The sequence below is a fragment of the Sturnus vulgaris genome, chromosome W, assembly GCF_052056855.1.
Source record: "Sturnus vulgaris isolate bStuVul1 chromosome W, bStuVul1.hap1, whole genome shotgun sequence".
Classification (NCBI taxonomy): Eukaryota; Metazoa; Chordata; class Aves; order Passeriformes; family Sturnidae; genus Sturnus; species Sturnus vulgaris.
The window spans coordinates 62,492,693-62,505,494 of record NC_142282.1 but is presented as its reverse complement, the minus strand read 5'-3'; the positions used below and the strand labels follow the sequence as shown (position 1 = coordinate 62,505,494).

The following is a 12,802-nucleotide window of genomic DNA, read 5'->3' as shown; positions in this document are numbered from 1 at the left end:
ATTCGAATAAAGGTGTAGGACTTCTCTGTCTCCTTTGTGGACACTGGCTTTTCACAGCGTGGATTTTCTGCACACAAGCAATTCTGCACACAAGCAGTCACTACAGAAAATTAAACAATCAAACAGTAGTTACAAATGTGATGCTCCTCAAAGTGACTAGGAAACTGTACAGGAAATGCAATTCTAAACCTGTTAGGGCTTCATTATGTTAGGAACAGCCCTCAGAAGAGAAGCCCAAAGGACAGTGTTTAACAAAATGGCTTGCCTAAGGTACAGTAATCATTATGGGAAAGAAGGAAGATGAAATGGGTTTTGTTAAAGTTGTATAAAGGCAATCATGAGATGAAGATGGATGGATGCTGTTGACAGTATGGACTTATTTGGACTGATGCTAGCAGGTTGGGGAGTAAGTACAAAGCATCCTTCTAAGCTGCTTTACTTGGCACACGGGAGCCTTATGAGCAGATATTAGGCAGATAAAGCTATTGCATTAAAACTTCAAGGCAGCTCAGTCACCACGTGTGTGTTTTTAAGTCAGCGACAGGGCCAAAAGGAGAGGCTCACACAGGCGGCTTGCAGCTGGGACGAACATCTGGCCCAGGCTAAAGCGAGCAGGGAGGCAGCCCCTAGGGAGTGCGGGCGCCCATCTTGTGCCAGCCCCGCCCAGGTGCCGTGAAGGGCGGAGGACAAACCGCGGCAGAGCTTCTGCCCCCGCCTTCTCCGTGAGCCGGGACTGTCGTGATGCCGCGGCGAGCTGCACAGGCGCTGCAACTGCCAGTGTTTGTTATATCCGGCCGGTGCCTTTACTCTTTCTCTCCGCCCTCCCCTTTCCGCCTGCCTGCCCTCTCGAAGCCGCCACCGCCGTCGCTTCTGTGAGCGCCCTCACTGCCCCCTGTGCGCTGTCCGGCAGCGCCTCCGATATCCCCGGTTGCCCCATGAAGCGATGGCGGTGGCCAACTTCAGCAAGGTTCAGATAGGGATCTACGTGGAGATCAAGCGCAGCGATGGTCAGTGGGGCAGGGGCTGCGGGAGGGGGCCAGTTCGACAAAGTGGCCGAGTGCCGTAGCCCCGGTGCGTGGCGCGGGGGGGGGGGGAGGTTGCCCGCGGGGCCCATTGTGTGCGCGGGGCTGGGAAGTGGCTGGGCCTGGTGCGCGCTGCGGTTGTCGGGGAGAGCTCGCGCATGGCGGTGGAGGGCTGTTGCGTGGAGCGTGAGCGGCGGCGGCTACCAATGGGGGCGGGGAGGCTGCAGCAGGCCGGGGAGGCGACGGGGGGCGCGGCGGTGGGTTAAGGGTCTGAAATGGGGGACAGAAGGGGGGTGCGAGAGGGATGAAGCAGGGATGGAATGGGCTCATGGGGGAGAAGAAAACGGGACGAGTTTGGGGTGAGCTATGAGACGTGCGGAGTGGCTGTGGATGGGGTTGAGGTGATTTGGGGGAAAGAGGTGTGTGGGTGGGAGTAAAGCATGGGGAGAGATTTTGGTGGGTAGGTGGGAGATGAGGTGATGGAAGGAGGAAAGGCTTTCAATGCAAAGTAACGACTTCTTGTTCGCTTTGGCATTTGAGTAGTGTTCTGAAAAAATGACAACAGTATGCTCTGACAGAAATGCCTTTAGATCATTTGACAAAAAAAGTTTGGTATTATTATTCCAGTTGTTCCTTATGATTAAAATACACGAAGAGTATTTTGCTATTTATGCCATGAGTTGTTTTTTTCTCTGTTGGGCATCCAGTGTTTCTCATCTTGCCCGGTATCTCTTGATGGGAGGATGTATGTTGCTGACTAAAAATACACATGAATAAAGGAAGTGTGTGTGTTAGGTTTAGGGTACTAATTCATCATATTCATAGAACTGAAATGGGAAGTTCACTGACTGAATCAGTAAGTCATTTGTGACTTCAGGTCTTCAATTTGAGTGGGAATATGTAATCTGTTGTAGAGCTTGTCAGTGAAGAAAGCCGACTTGTTCTTCACACTCGGGACTGACTGTAATACACAGAGGAGGGAATGCCTCTGTGAGATCTATGACACCTACTAAACAGGGGTGGAGTTCTGCTGGGATTTTCTGGAAAGTATTTTCTTTTTTTTTCTTTTTTTTCTTTTTTTTTTTTTCCTCCTCTCCTGGATTCAGGAGCTTGCTAAAGAATAAGCAGATATTTTTAAGGGAAGAAAGACCTGGAGGTCAAAGGCACTGAAGTTAGCATGGTTGTAAGACAAGAAACGAGCATGCAACAAGCTTTATGCAGCTTGTCTACTCATGTCCCATACTTCAGTTCAACCCTACAATAAAAAAACAGTCAGCGTTACCCGGACACTATATTAAACCTCAGCCCTTAATTTGTGCTTAATGGCTTGTATGTCACATGAAGGATCTGATTGATCTGGCAGTTATTTACATAACTCCTGCAGATCTCTGTCTGAGGTTTCAGAAAACCTCACTGTAGCAACTTCTAAAACTTTTTCTGAAGCTTATGTGAACTTCTAATAAATGCTGCTGTTTTAATATAGTAGGGAGATGCTTTCACAGCAGTTGCTCAAACGATAGAATTTTGAGCATTTGTATTAATTTGGCCCTTGTGAGCAACCCGACTGCAGTGTCACACCAGAGTTAGCGAGTCCTGGTTATTGTGAGGTTTGCTTGTTTTTCATTGGGACTGGAGGAGGAGATGCTCCGTTATGACTGGCTAATCCTCTGTTCTGTCATGCTCTTTCCAGTAAACTGTAGGAGGAACTGTCCTGGGTATGTGGAAGGGAGCATTTTAAGAAATATATCAAAGGACAGACATCACTAGATTGCATTTAGGTTGCATTGCCTTTCAGAAGGTAGGTTTCTGACCTGAACTGTGGTTGCACAGACAATCGAGATTGATCTATCTGCTTCTGACAGGGGGAGGGTCTTGTTGCCTGTCAGCTGTGTTGTTTCTACAAACTCTCCCATCCAGTGTGGCCAGCTGTCATGGTTTAACCCCAGCCAGCCACCAAGCCCCATGCAGCCACTTGTTCACTCTCGCCCCAGTAGGATCAGGGAGAGAATTGTAAGGGTAAAAGTGAGAGAATTCATGTATTGAGATAAAGACAGTTTAATAGGAAAAGCAGAAGCCACATACACAAGTGTCTCGGTTTGAAAGACAGGTGTATGCTAGGGAAGGCAAGAGCCCCCTTTGGATAGAGGAACGTAAATCCTCTCTCTCCAAATTATTATAATTTTGAAGTTAAGGGGCTCTCAGGCAAAGATATGAGGATAGGAATAACAGTTTTTTACTAGTATGTATAGCAAGGCAAACAAAACAACAACTATGGAATTAATAACAAACAGAACCAGGGACCCAGTAACAGTCCTCTCGGCTGCAGGCACTTTTCCCTTTGGTGCAGTTACCGTCACAGCCGGCAGGGAGCGCTGGCAGACTCCCGGTAGATAATCCCCGCGCGACTACAGGGGGGGCTGTGGCGTGAGCTCGGGGAGAACGCGGTAATGGCGGCTGTGTCCAAGACAGGAAGAGATGGAAAAGAAAGACTTTGCTTCACGAATCCTGGGGCAGTTGGTCCTGGTTCTCCAGCAGGACTCTCGGAAACAGCAAGCTGAAGCGGAAGGACGTCCCGACAGGGCAGAGATGTGAGGTCCAGCAGCAGAAGAAGAGGCAGCTCCCGGCTGTGTTATGGTGGTGGTAGCAGCGACCCTCCTCCTGCAAAGCCAAGAACGAGCAAGAGAACTAGCAACTGCCCCCCGCTATCCTTTTACCTGCTTCTAATCTCGAGGTGTCTCTGTTCCTCTGAGAATCTCCCAAAAATCAGAGGAGTTCCCCCTCCCCCGTCTCAAGTACCCAGCCATCAGTGCTTCTTAGCAACTGAATGGGAAAAATTCCACAGGTAACAAGGAAAAGAAAACCCAACCCTCAACGACAAGCAAACCAAGGAATTAATTCACCACTTCCCATGAGCAGACAGGTGTTCAGCCATCTCCAGGAAAGGAGTACATCACATGCAACAGTTATTTGAGAAGACAAATGCAATAACTTAAAATGTCCTCCTCCTTTCCCTCATTGTATATACTGAGCATGATGTCATATGGTCTGGAATATCCTTTTGGTCAGTTGGGGTCAGCTGTCTCCTCCCAACCTCCCATGCACCCCACAGCCCCTTCCCTAGCATGGCAGTACAAAAAGCAGCAAAGACCTTGGCTCTGTGTAAGCCCTGCCCAGGAATAAAAAAAATCCATTTATATTATCAACCCTGTGTTCAGCACAAGTCCAAAACATAGCCCCATACCAACCCCTGGGAAGAAAATGAACTCTACCCCAGCCAAAACCAACATAACAATGTGTTGGTTTTTTTTCTCTAATTTAATACATTACTTGATGATTTGATTCACTAAACACAGTAGAAAACTTTTGGATGTGCTAGTTTTCTACAGGATTAGGGAGCTCAAATGACTCAGAGGGGTCTGGGACCTCAACACTACCAGTGTATAAGAAATGCATGGACAAGTTGAAGGTGAAAAGTATTATCTTGTTCAGTAACTGTGAGCTACCTGAATCTGCTCTACCCAAAACTACATTCTAGGTAGAATCAGGGCTGTGTATTGTACCAACTACCCTAGGATGAAAGCATAATTAAAACCATTTTTAAAACTTTTGGAGAAAATGGTGTGTTGGTCTGGGCTTTTTTTCACATTGCCTTGTCTGTACGAAGTCCTTTTTTAAAACTAAAATTGGTTTGAGATATAAGTATAACAATTCTGTAAAATTTTCTTATTTACCTGTTTATTTGCTGAATCCAGAGAAGAATAAAGTTTCAGTATCTTAGTTGGGTCATTTGAAAAAGTATGCATTTTTTCCCATCTCCCCACCAGTTATGCTAAACACTTTTTCTGAACACAGAGCTTGATTAATTTCAGCTAACCTTGTTTTTTTTTTCTTTAAATAAAAAGAAAGAGTAACAGAATAGCACTTTTTTGGTGAAACACCACTGTTCAAAGTCATACTTGTTCATTACAACAAAATTGCAGAGACATGTAGAACACAATTAATGTGACCAGAACATTATGGAAAGAAGTTACATATTCTGTAATTTTGGCAAGTTCTCATTTTTTCATAATAAAAGAACAGGAGAGCTGTCAGCATTTGAAAGAGAAAACTTCAAACTAGATACAGCTAGCACATGGAGCCTGTTACCAGAGGAGATGGAAGCTAGAAGCATAGCAGAATTATAAGAAGGATGCTGATGTGGATTGTAGGAATATCCAATTTTGCACTAAAAATTAAAAAAAACCCCACCAGCAACTATAAATGATGGTTTCTGTTTTCCCTGAGTCTGTAGTTTAAATAAGTTCTGATGGGAGGTAGAAAGAAATCTTGCGTGTAGCTGAGTTATTCTGTAATTGTCTACTTAAAAATTTTCTTCACTTGTCTCTGAAGCAGCTGGAATTGGTCACCATCAAAGATGATCTAGTCGAAAATCCTACTGGCAGCTCCTTTCTCCTTAGACTTGCCCAAACATCATTGCAACTGTTTCACCTTCAAACAGGAACAAGACTAAATTTTTGTAATGTAACACCATTCAGGTTTGAGTAGTCACCTAATTTACAAGCTCTTGAGGATAGATTTAAATGGTAATGTACTTTCACTCTTTCCTTTTGTGATATACATCTATTCCTTCCTTGTTATTAAGATGTTTTGTTGTGGGTTTTTTTGTTTTTTTTGTTACCATATTTAAATAATTTCACTCAATTACCTAATCCCTAAGTAAGCCTGTGTCGGTTTTGAACGGCCTGGTTTTTGGTAGCAGAGGGGCCACGGAGGTGGCTTCTGTAAGAAGCTGCTAGAAGCTTCCACCATATCTGGCAGAGCCAATCCCTGATGGGTCTGAAGATGGACATGCCACTGGCCAAGGCTGGGCCAATTAGAGATGATGGTAATGCCTCTGTGAAAACATATTTAAGAAGAAAATCAAAACAGAGTGGGGGTACAGGTTTTTTTCCTAGCCAGAGAAGAAGAGGAGGTGAGAACATGTGAGGGAAACAACATGGTGACACCAAGGTGAGTGAAGAAGGAGGGGGAGGAGGTGCTTCAGGCACTGGAACCAGTATTCCTCTGCAGGCAGTGGTGAAGACCATGGTGAAGTAGGCAGTCCCCCTGCAGCCCATGGGGATCCACAGGGGATGCAGAGATTCACCTGCAGCCTGCAGGGGAGGTGCTCAAGCAGGAGTGGGTGGATGCCTGGAGGAGGCTGTGATCCAGTGGAAGACACGGTGGAGAGAGAGGCCCTGCTTCCAGGCTGGAGCAGCCTGTCCTTGGAGAACTGCACCCTGTGGAATAGTGACCCACACTGCAGCAGTTTAGGGAGGACTGTTTGCCCATGGGAGGGACTCACGTTTCAGCAGTTTTAGGAGGACTGCTGCTTGTGAGAGTGGTCCCACATTGGAGAAGTTCATGGAGAACTGTCTCTCATAGGAGTGGACCCCATGGTGTAGCAGGGGAAGGACTCCTCTCCCTGAGCAGCGGAAGATCTCTGGTGACGAACTGACCAAACCCCACCCTGTCTCCTGCGCTGTCAGTGAGAAGGAGGGAAGGGTGGGGGGATAAAAGGTGTTTTTAAGGGCTTATTTTACTTCTCATTATCGTCCTCTGATTTTGTTAAAAATAAACTCATTTTGTATCTCTAAGTTGAGTCTGCTTTTCCCTTGGACTGTTTTGTACCAGTCTTTATCTCAACTCATGAACCCTTTGTTTAATTTTATTTTCTCTCCTCTGCCCAGCTGTAGCAGGGGAGGGTGAGTGAGCAGCTTTTCGTGGGTGCCTGGCATTTGGCCAGTGTCAAACCACAACAAAACCATATGGACACAATGTGTCTTTGTCCTTCCATAGTGGCCAGATCACATGCAGGGTTTCAAATTTAGTTTTGCTGGTTGATCTAATGGATCCAACATTTAGGCCTACTTATCCAGTGTAGGTTCTCATATTGTTAAATCCAGAGTTTCTGGGGATTGTTTGAAGAGGATTTGTTAAATTTTATGTGTCCTTGTTAAAATAACTTTTTAAGTGTTTGGCTTTTGTTATGCAGTAAGTATATTTTCACTGTAACTCCCAGATTCTCAGATATTTATGTAGGCCTTCTGTATTTTGTATAAATAGCTTTTGACAAGCATTAAAGTCCTGATCTTCAGAGAATCTGATGTTTTTTCCATAAGTGTGTTTAACACAGCATTACATACTGGTAATAATATCTGTAGCTGTATATGGCTACTAGGACTACACAGTTTGTATTGTGTGTTTTTCCCTTTAGGGTAATCTATCGTTTATTTCTGTTCAGTGGATGAAATGATTGCTCTTTCCACCTACTCTCTATAATGGCTTGTTGCCTGTCTTTATTGTCCCAAAACAGATTCTTTCACCTGGTGTGCAAGAGGCCAATCAACACACAAAGCATTTGATTTATTACAGTTCTGAGCAAAAAGGGATGCTGGGTGGCAAATCCACAAAGCCAGCACAACTACCAAAACTTTTCACTATTTATACATTTAGCAAACAAAGGCATTAATTTTCATTGGCTACAAGTTACGTAGTTCTCTTATTAATTAGTATTCTATCTTCTATTGGTTAATGATTCTCTCTCTTCCCATGCTAATTAGTCTTCATGCTCAGTCTTTCTCTTCTTTTGAGCTGGTGGGTTTCTTAGTTCAGTGGTCTGTGAGTCAGCAGTTGTGATCTGCCCCTACCAGAATTACCTTTTACTCAGTTGGAGCTGATTTCAGTGCAGCTGCTGAGTTGACTTTATTAGCTTCTTCCTTATCTTGGAAGTTCTGCCAGATGTCCTTGTGGCCCATAAATTCTGCTTTCTTTGTGCACACTATCAGTAGTCCATCCTTTTTCCCAAGCTTTAACCTCCCCTTGGGTCTGCGATCATTGAAGCATGTCAAACCCCAAACCTTAACAAGGCAATTCTACAGACAAGTAATTTGGACATCAGGCTCAGTTTTACTCATGTTTTCTTCTTATGGTTTTATGAGCTGAAGATGTTGCCGTGCTGCTGCTTGGCAGCACGGCAGCAAGCATGGCTTCCCATCTTACTGAGGTGAGAAAAGACATTAAATTGTTGGGAAGAGGTCATGCATGACAGAAGAGTAATGTTATTGCAAAAAATATCTTTCTATTTGCTCCAGAAGATAAATTAGCCTTTTGAGTTCTTTTGATACATCCAATTACTGTAGGACAATGTAGAGAAATGAGTGAACAGTATGAAGTATTTAGCACATAAGCTCATTTGTTCCTTTCCTGGAGCAAAAAATCTGTAGCATTTTAGTTGGCTTGACCTGTGGAATGTGTCACTGTGAATTTTTTTTTTTTTTTGGTGCTTGAGAAATAAGCAACAGAATAGAGTACATTCTCTTCATTGTGGTGTTCTTGTTTAAGTTATTCCTTTGCAAACATTATAGAGTTTGATTTTTTAAAAAAACTTTTTTCCCCATCTTATTGCTTGTCATCTTGTCTTCCTCACCATACTGTATGGCTGGACTCTTGGAATCAGAAAGAGAATGCTGTGTTAAACCCCTTGTGAACACTAAAATATGGTATGCACTATAAATATCCACAGTATGTTTAGTCATAGAGGAAAAGAAATCAATGACTTTTGCTAAATTAAAGGTTTACGTTAACTTTTCATAATTGAGTTAAATTCCTAATTTAATACAAAAAGTAAGATACAGAAGTCCATAGTTGTTGCAGTAGGGACAGACAGACACCTGTTTCTTCATGCAGAATAGCCAATCTTTATTCTTCACAGCTCATATATATGATTTTCTAAAGGCATCGTGTTTAATTGTAATTGGTTAGTAACATGGCAATTCAGTTCATTGGTTAGTATTTGCTAGTGTACGTGTCCATCAAAAACTTTCCTCTCGAATGATGTTTACATTCTCGTCTCCTAAACAGAAGATGTTTCACACGAATAAAGTATTCTCACAGGTGCGCATACCTATTTCATGGAAACTTATCAGGCTAGATGTTAACTTTAACCAGCCGAAGCAGCAAGGACTGAAGCATGATTTTACAAGGCCTTTCTTTGGTAAGGTTTTACACATATGCAACACGCAGTAAGGACTCCCAAGTACTCTTAACTTTGTCCAGTAGTGAGAATGTGTAGTTGTCTTGGTGTGCAGTCGAGTGGTGCTGGTTTCTGCGTGATGAGCACTCATGTGCGAATCGTTCTTCTCTCTTGTACACTCTTATTATTGTTGTTGTTGCTGTTTGTTATCTTATTTCATTGCTGTTTCCAGTAAATTGTTGTTCTCTCAACCTGTGATCTTTACCATTTGTACCTCCATTTCTCCTCTCCTTTACACCACAGGGGAAGAGGGGGGAGTGAGCAAGTGGTGCATGGTCTGGAGTGTTTGAGTGGGAACACTAAATGAGGGAATACCATTGCTTGTGCAACTCGTCGTGTGGGGCTCCATACTTCAACTTTCCATTTCTGGTTAGTGCCTACAATTCAGCAGGAACCATCAGTGAAGAGGGCATATTGTCTTTCAGTCTCCGGTAGTTCATTATATGGTGGGGCTTCCAAAAGGCAATCTAAAAGTCTCATCTTTAGGCCAGTTCCTAATTATTTCCAGAATCCCAGGGCAATTTGGATTTCCAATATGGGCACGCTGAGTGATGAGGGTGATCCACTTGCTCCATATGGTGTTGTGGCTTTGGCCGATGAGACTTTCACCCTTGTCCCGACTAGCTCAGATGTTAGGATGAAGCCTCACGGATACGCCACATGAACATGAATAAAAGATAACAAAAGAGGCTCTTTCCCCCCTGGGGAGAGTCTGAGGTTTATTTCTTGTGGTCCTCCAGGAGCAAAAAGAGGGTGAGGTCAGAGGGCACAGGTCTTTTGTAGGGTCTGTAAAGGGGGGCGGGAAGAAATTGGATCTCGGCCAACTAGGCATGGCCAGAGGGGAGAGGGACCAGGCCACAGGACATTGCAGGGGTCACGGAATCTACCATTTCCAATACATCCAGGGAGTTACAACATATCCGCGTTTTTTGTTAAACAAAGTTGAAAGAAGGATATTAGGTTCATCTTCATTCAAATTATGATTTTGCCCACCACTTGTAGTTAGTGGGAGAGTTAGATTGTTCTAGGTTTTTCATTTCTATGTGATTGACTACGGCAGTAGAAGGAATGAGACCATTAATAGCCTTGAAAACAAAGTGACGTAGGATCCCGAACACCATTTTTACAAGGAAAAGAATAATAAAAATTAACATAATTGTTTTAACTATAGATGTCCACCACCCTGTGAGTCCCCAGCCTTTGAACAGTTCATTGAACCAATCTTCAGATTCTTGCTTCACTTGTCCGATCAAGCTGTTCATGCTTCAGAGGGTAGCATGGATGTTAGGAGCTTTCGAGGTCAGGTTCATGCAGCAAAGTCCTTCAAATTCCTGGCACTCATGTCCATGCAGCAGTAGAAGAAAATCTATAGGGTTTTTTGTTGCTGCTGTGGACAGACATATGTTTTCCTGTTGGAGTGTCTGTGCCAGGGTCACCCAGATGTTTTGACGTGGCTGAGGGACGATCCATGCAGCTGCCAAACTGTTCAGTGTTAACAGGAAGACAACTTGGATGGGGTTCATCACAGGACTGAGTGGAGGGAAGGTTTTTTCTAAAAGGAAAGACAAACGTTATAAAACTTGTTAAAAGTCTCCTTCTACCGGAATGTCGTCCTCTGTGAGGATTTCCTTTTTCCGGCAGTGTCTTCTTTTTGAAGCCACAGCCACTTGCTCCTCATCCCCCTGAGTTGGAGCAGGATGTTTGGGGACATACGGTTTCACCCACTTTTGGGGAATCCACCGAGGGCCTGAGGGAGTGGATACACACGCATAGCCACGCCCCCAGGTAACGAGCTCATAGGGACCCTTGGTTTCCCAGGTTTCTGGGTCCCTAATCAAGACTGGAGGATGTTGGGATAAATTGAGCTGTTTCCCACTGTTAAAGTGACATACCACAGGTGGACTCATGTTCTCAAATGAACAATTCAGGAAATTGATAGTAAACATGGCTTTGCAGAGCTTCTGCTGTGGAGACATCCACGCTGTTGAACTGCTCTGTTTAGCCAAGACCTGCTTGACCGTCTGATTGGCTCGCACTACTAAACCTTGGCCTGTGGGGGAGTGGGAGGTGCCAGTTTTACATTCCACTCCCCACTGCTGGACGAATTCTAGGAACTCCTCGGACTCATACGCTGGGCCCTGATCAATTTTGATTTCCCTAGGGATCCCCAACACTGAAAAGGCTTGCACTAGGTGTGGTTTTGCGTGCATTGCCCTTTCTCCCACATGAGCAGAGGCATAGACAGCGCCTGAATATGTGTCAATGCTTACATGAACATATTTGAGGCGACCAAAACTAGGAATGTGTGGGATGTCTGTCTGCCATACCTCACAACTGCCAAGACCTCGGGGGTTAACCCCCATGCCCATTGATGGCATGGTCTGGAGCTGACAGTTGGGACAGGTGGCCAAAAAGGCTCGAGCCTGGCTCTGTGTTAGCTGGAACTGACTCATCAGACCTGGCGCATTCTGATGATACTGCTGGTGGCTCAGCTTTGCCTGCTGGAAGATGTCAGGAAGGCGTGCTTGTTCTGCTGGGGTTGCTTGTTCTGCTGAGGTTGCAAGGGAGTCTGCCTGACGGTTCCCTTCTGCAATTTCACCTGGCAAATCTGTGTGTGACCTCACATGCATCACATAGAACGGGTGTTCTCTATGAGAAATCAAATAAATTAGTTTAGAAAGCAACCTGAAAAGCTGCTCATTCTTGATGTTTCTGAGTACTGCCTGCTCCTCCCTGGACACTACTCCCACTACATAGGCTGAGTCTGTTACCAAGTTGATTAGCTCTGAGAACTTCTCAAAGGCTCTTATCACTGCTGCCAGTTCAGCTAATGGGTGTGATCCCTCCACAAACTCAGCATCAGCTTCCCAATGCTGAGTCTGGGGATTTCTCCAAGTCATCACTGACTTGAGAAAGTCCTGGATGCAACCATGAACACTGTGAGAGCTTTGAGTGGTCTCCGACTCCTCACGAGGAATGAGGTGGAATTCCTCATTAAACAGCTTGTGACATGGGGCATGGATTGATATTTGTCCTCTATAGCTGTCCTGGGATAATTGGAGACTGGCATTGCTCTGGAGCAAATGCTCAAACATCTCTTTAGTCAATCTCTCAGGAGAGTTCCTTCCCTCCTTAGAAAGTTTGACTGGGAGGTGAATACATGTGAAGTCACAACCAGCCAGTTCATACAGTCTCATCCTTGCTTTCCGAATCAGCTGAGCTATCAGCTCTTGTGGCTTAGTGATGGTTTTGGATCTTTGATGCGAGAGGCAGACCCACTCTATGATTAGGAGTGACTCTCTCTGCCCCTTGATCAATTGGAATATCAACCCGTGTCAGTGTGGCAGTTTTCCTAGGACAATGAATTTGAAGGGCAGCTCGGTCTGGTAACGATGAGCTTGCCTGTCTCCTAAAGCCTTCTGTACCTTTTCGATTGCTGTCTTTGCCTCTGGGGTCAATTCCCTGGGAGAAAGCAGCTCTCTCTCCCCCTTAAATAAATTGAAGAGAGGTTCTAGGTCCTCATTAGTGAGGCCTAGCCAGGGCCTGACCCAATTCAATGACCCACACAGGGAATGGAGATCTGCTAAGGTTTTTGGATTACAATTAATTTCCAATTTCTGCAGAACAATGGTCCGTGCGTGATGCGTGGAAGGAACTTTTCCCTTGAACATCCAACCCAGTACCAGTAGTCGAGGTGCCAGAAGCA

At 44.8% G+C, this 12,802-nt stretch overlaps 1 protein-coding gene across 3 annotated transcripts in view; it reads left to right on the top strand.

Moving 5' to 3' along the window:
* The first annotated feature begins 732 nt into the window (after window positions 1–732).
* LOC148220256 (kinesin-like protein KIF2A) overlaps window positions 733–12,802 on the top strand; it is a 134,736-nt gene continuing 122,666 nt past the window's right edge. The window contains exon 1 of one of the 3 annotated variants that reach the window (XM_088155743.1): window positions 733–1,007. In XM_088155743.1, coding sequence (XP_088011869.1) covers window positions 944–1,007 — 64 coding nt within the window. In that variant the 5' untranslated portion in view covers window positions 733–943. The remainder of the gene's footprint in view (window positions 1,008–12,802) is intronic. The other 2 variants (XM_088155745.1, XM_088155742.1) reach the window with 2 other exon arrangements.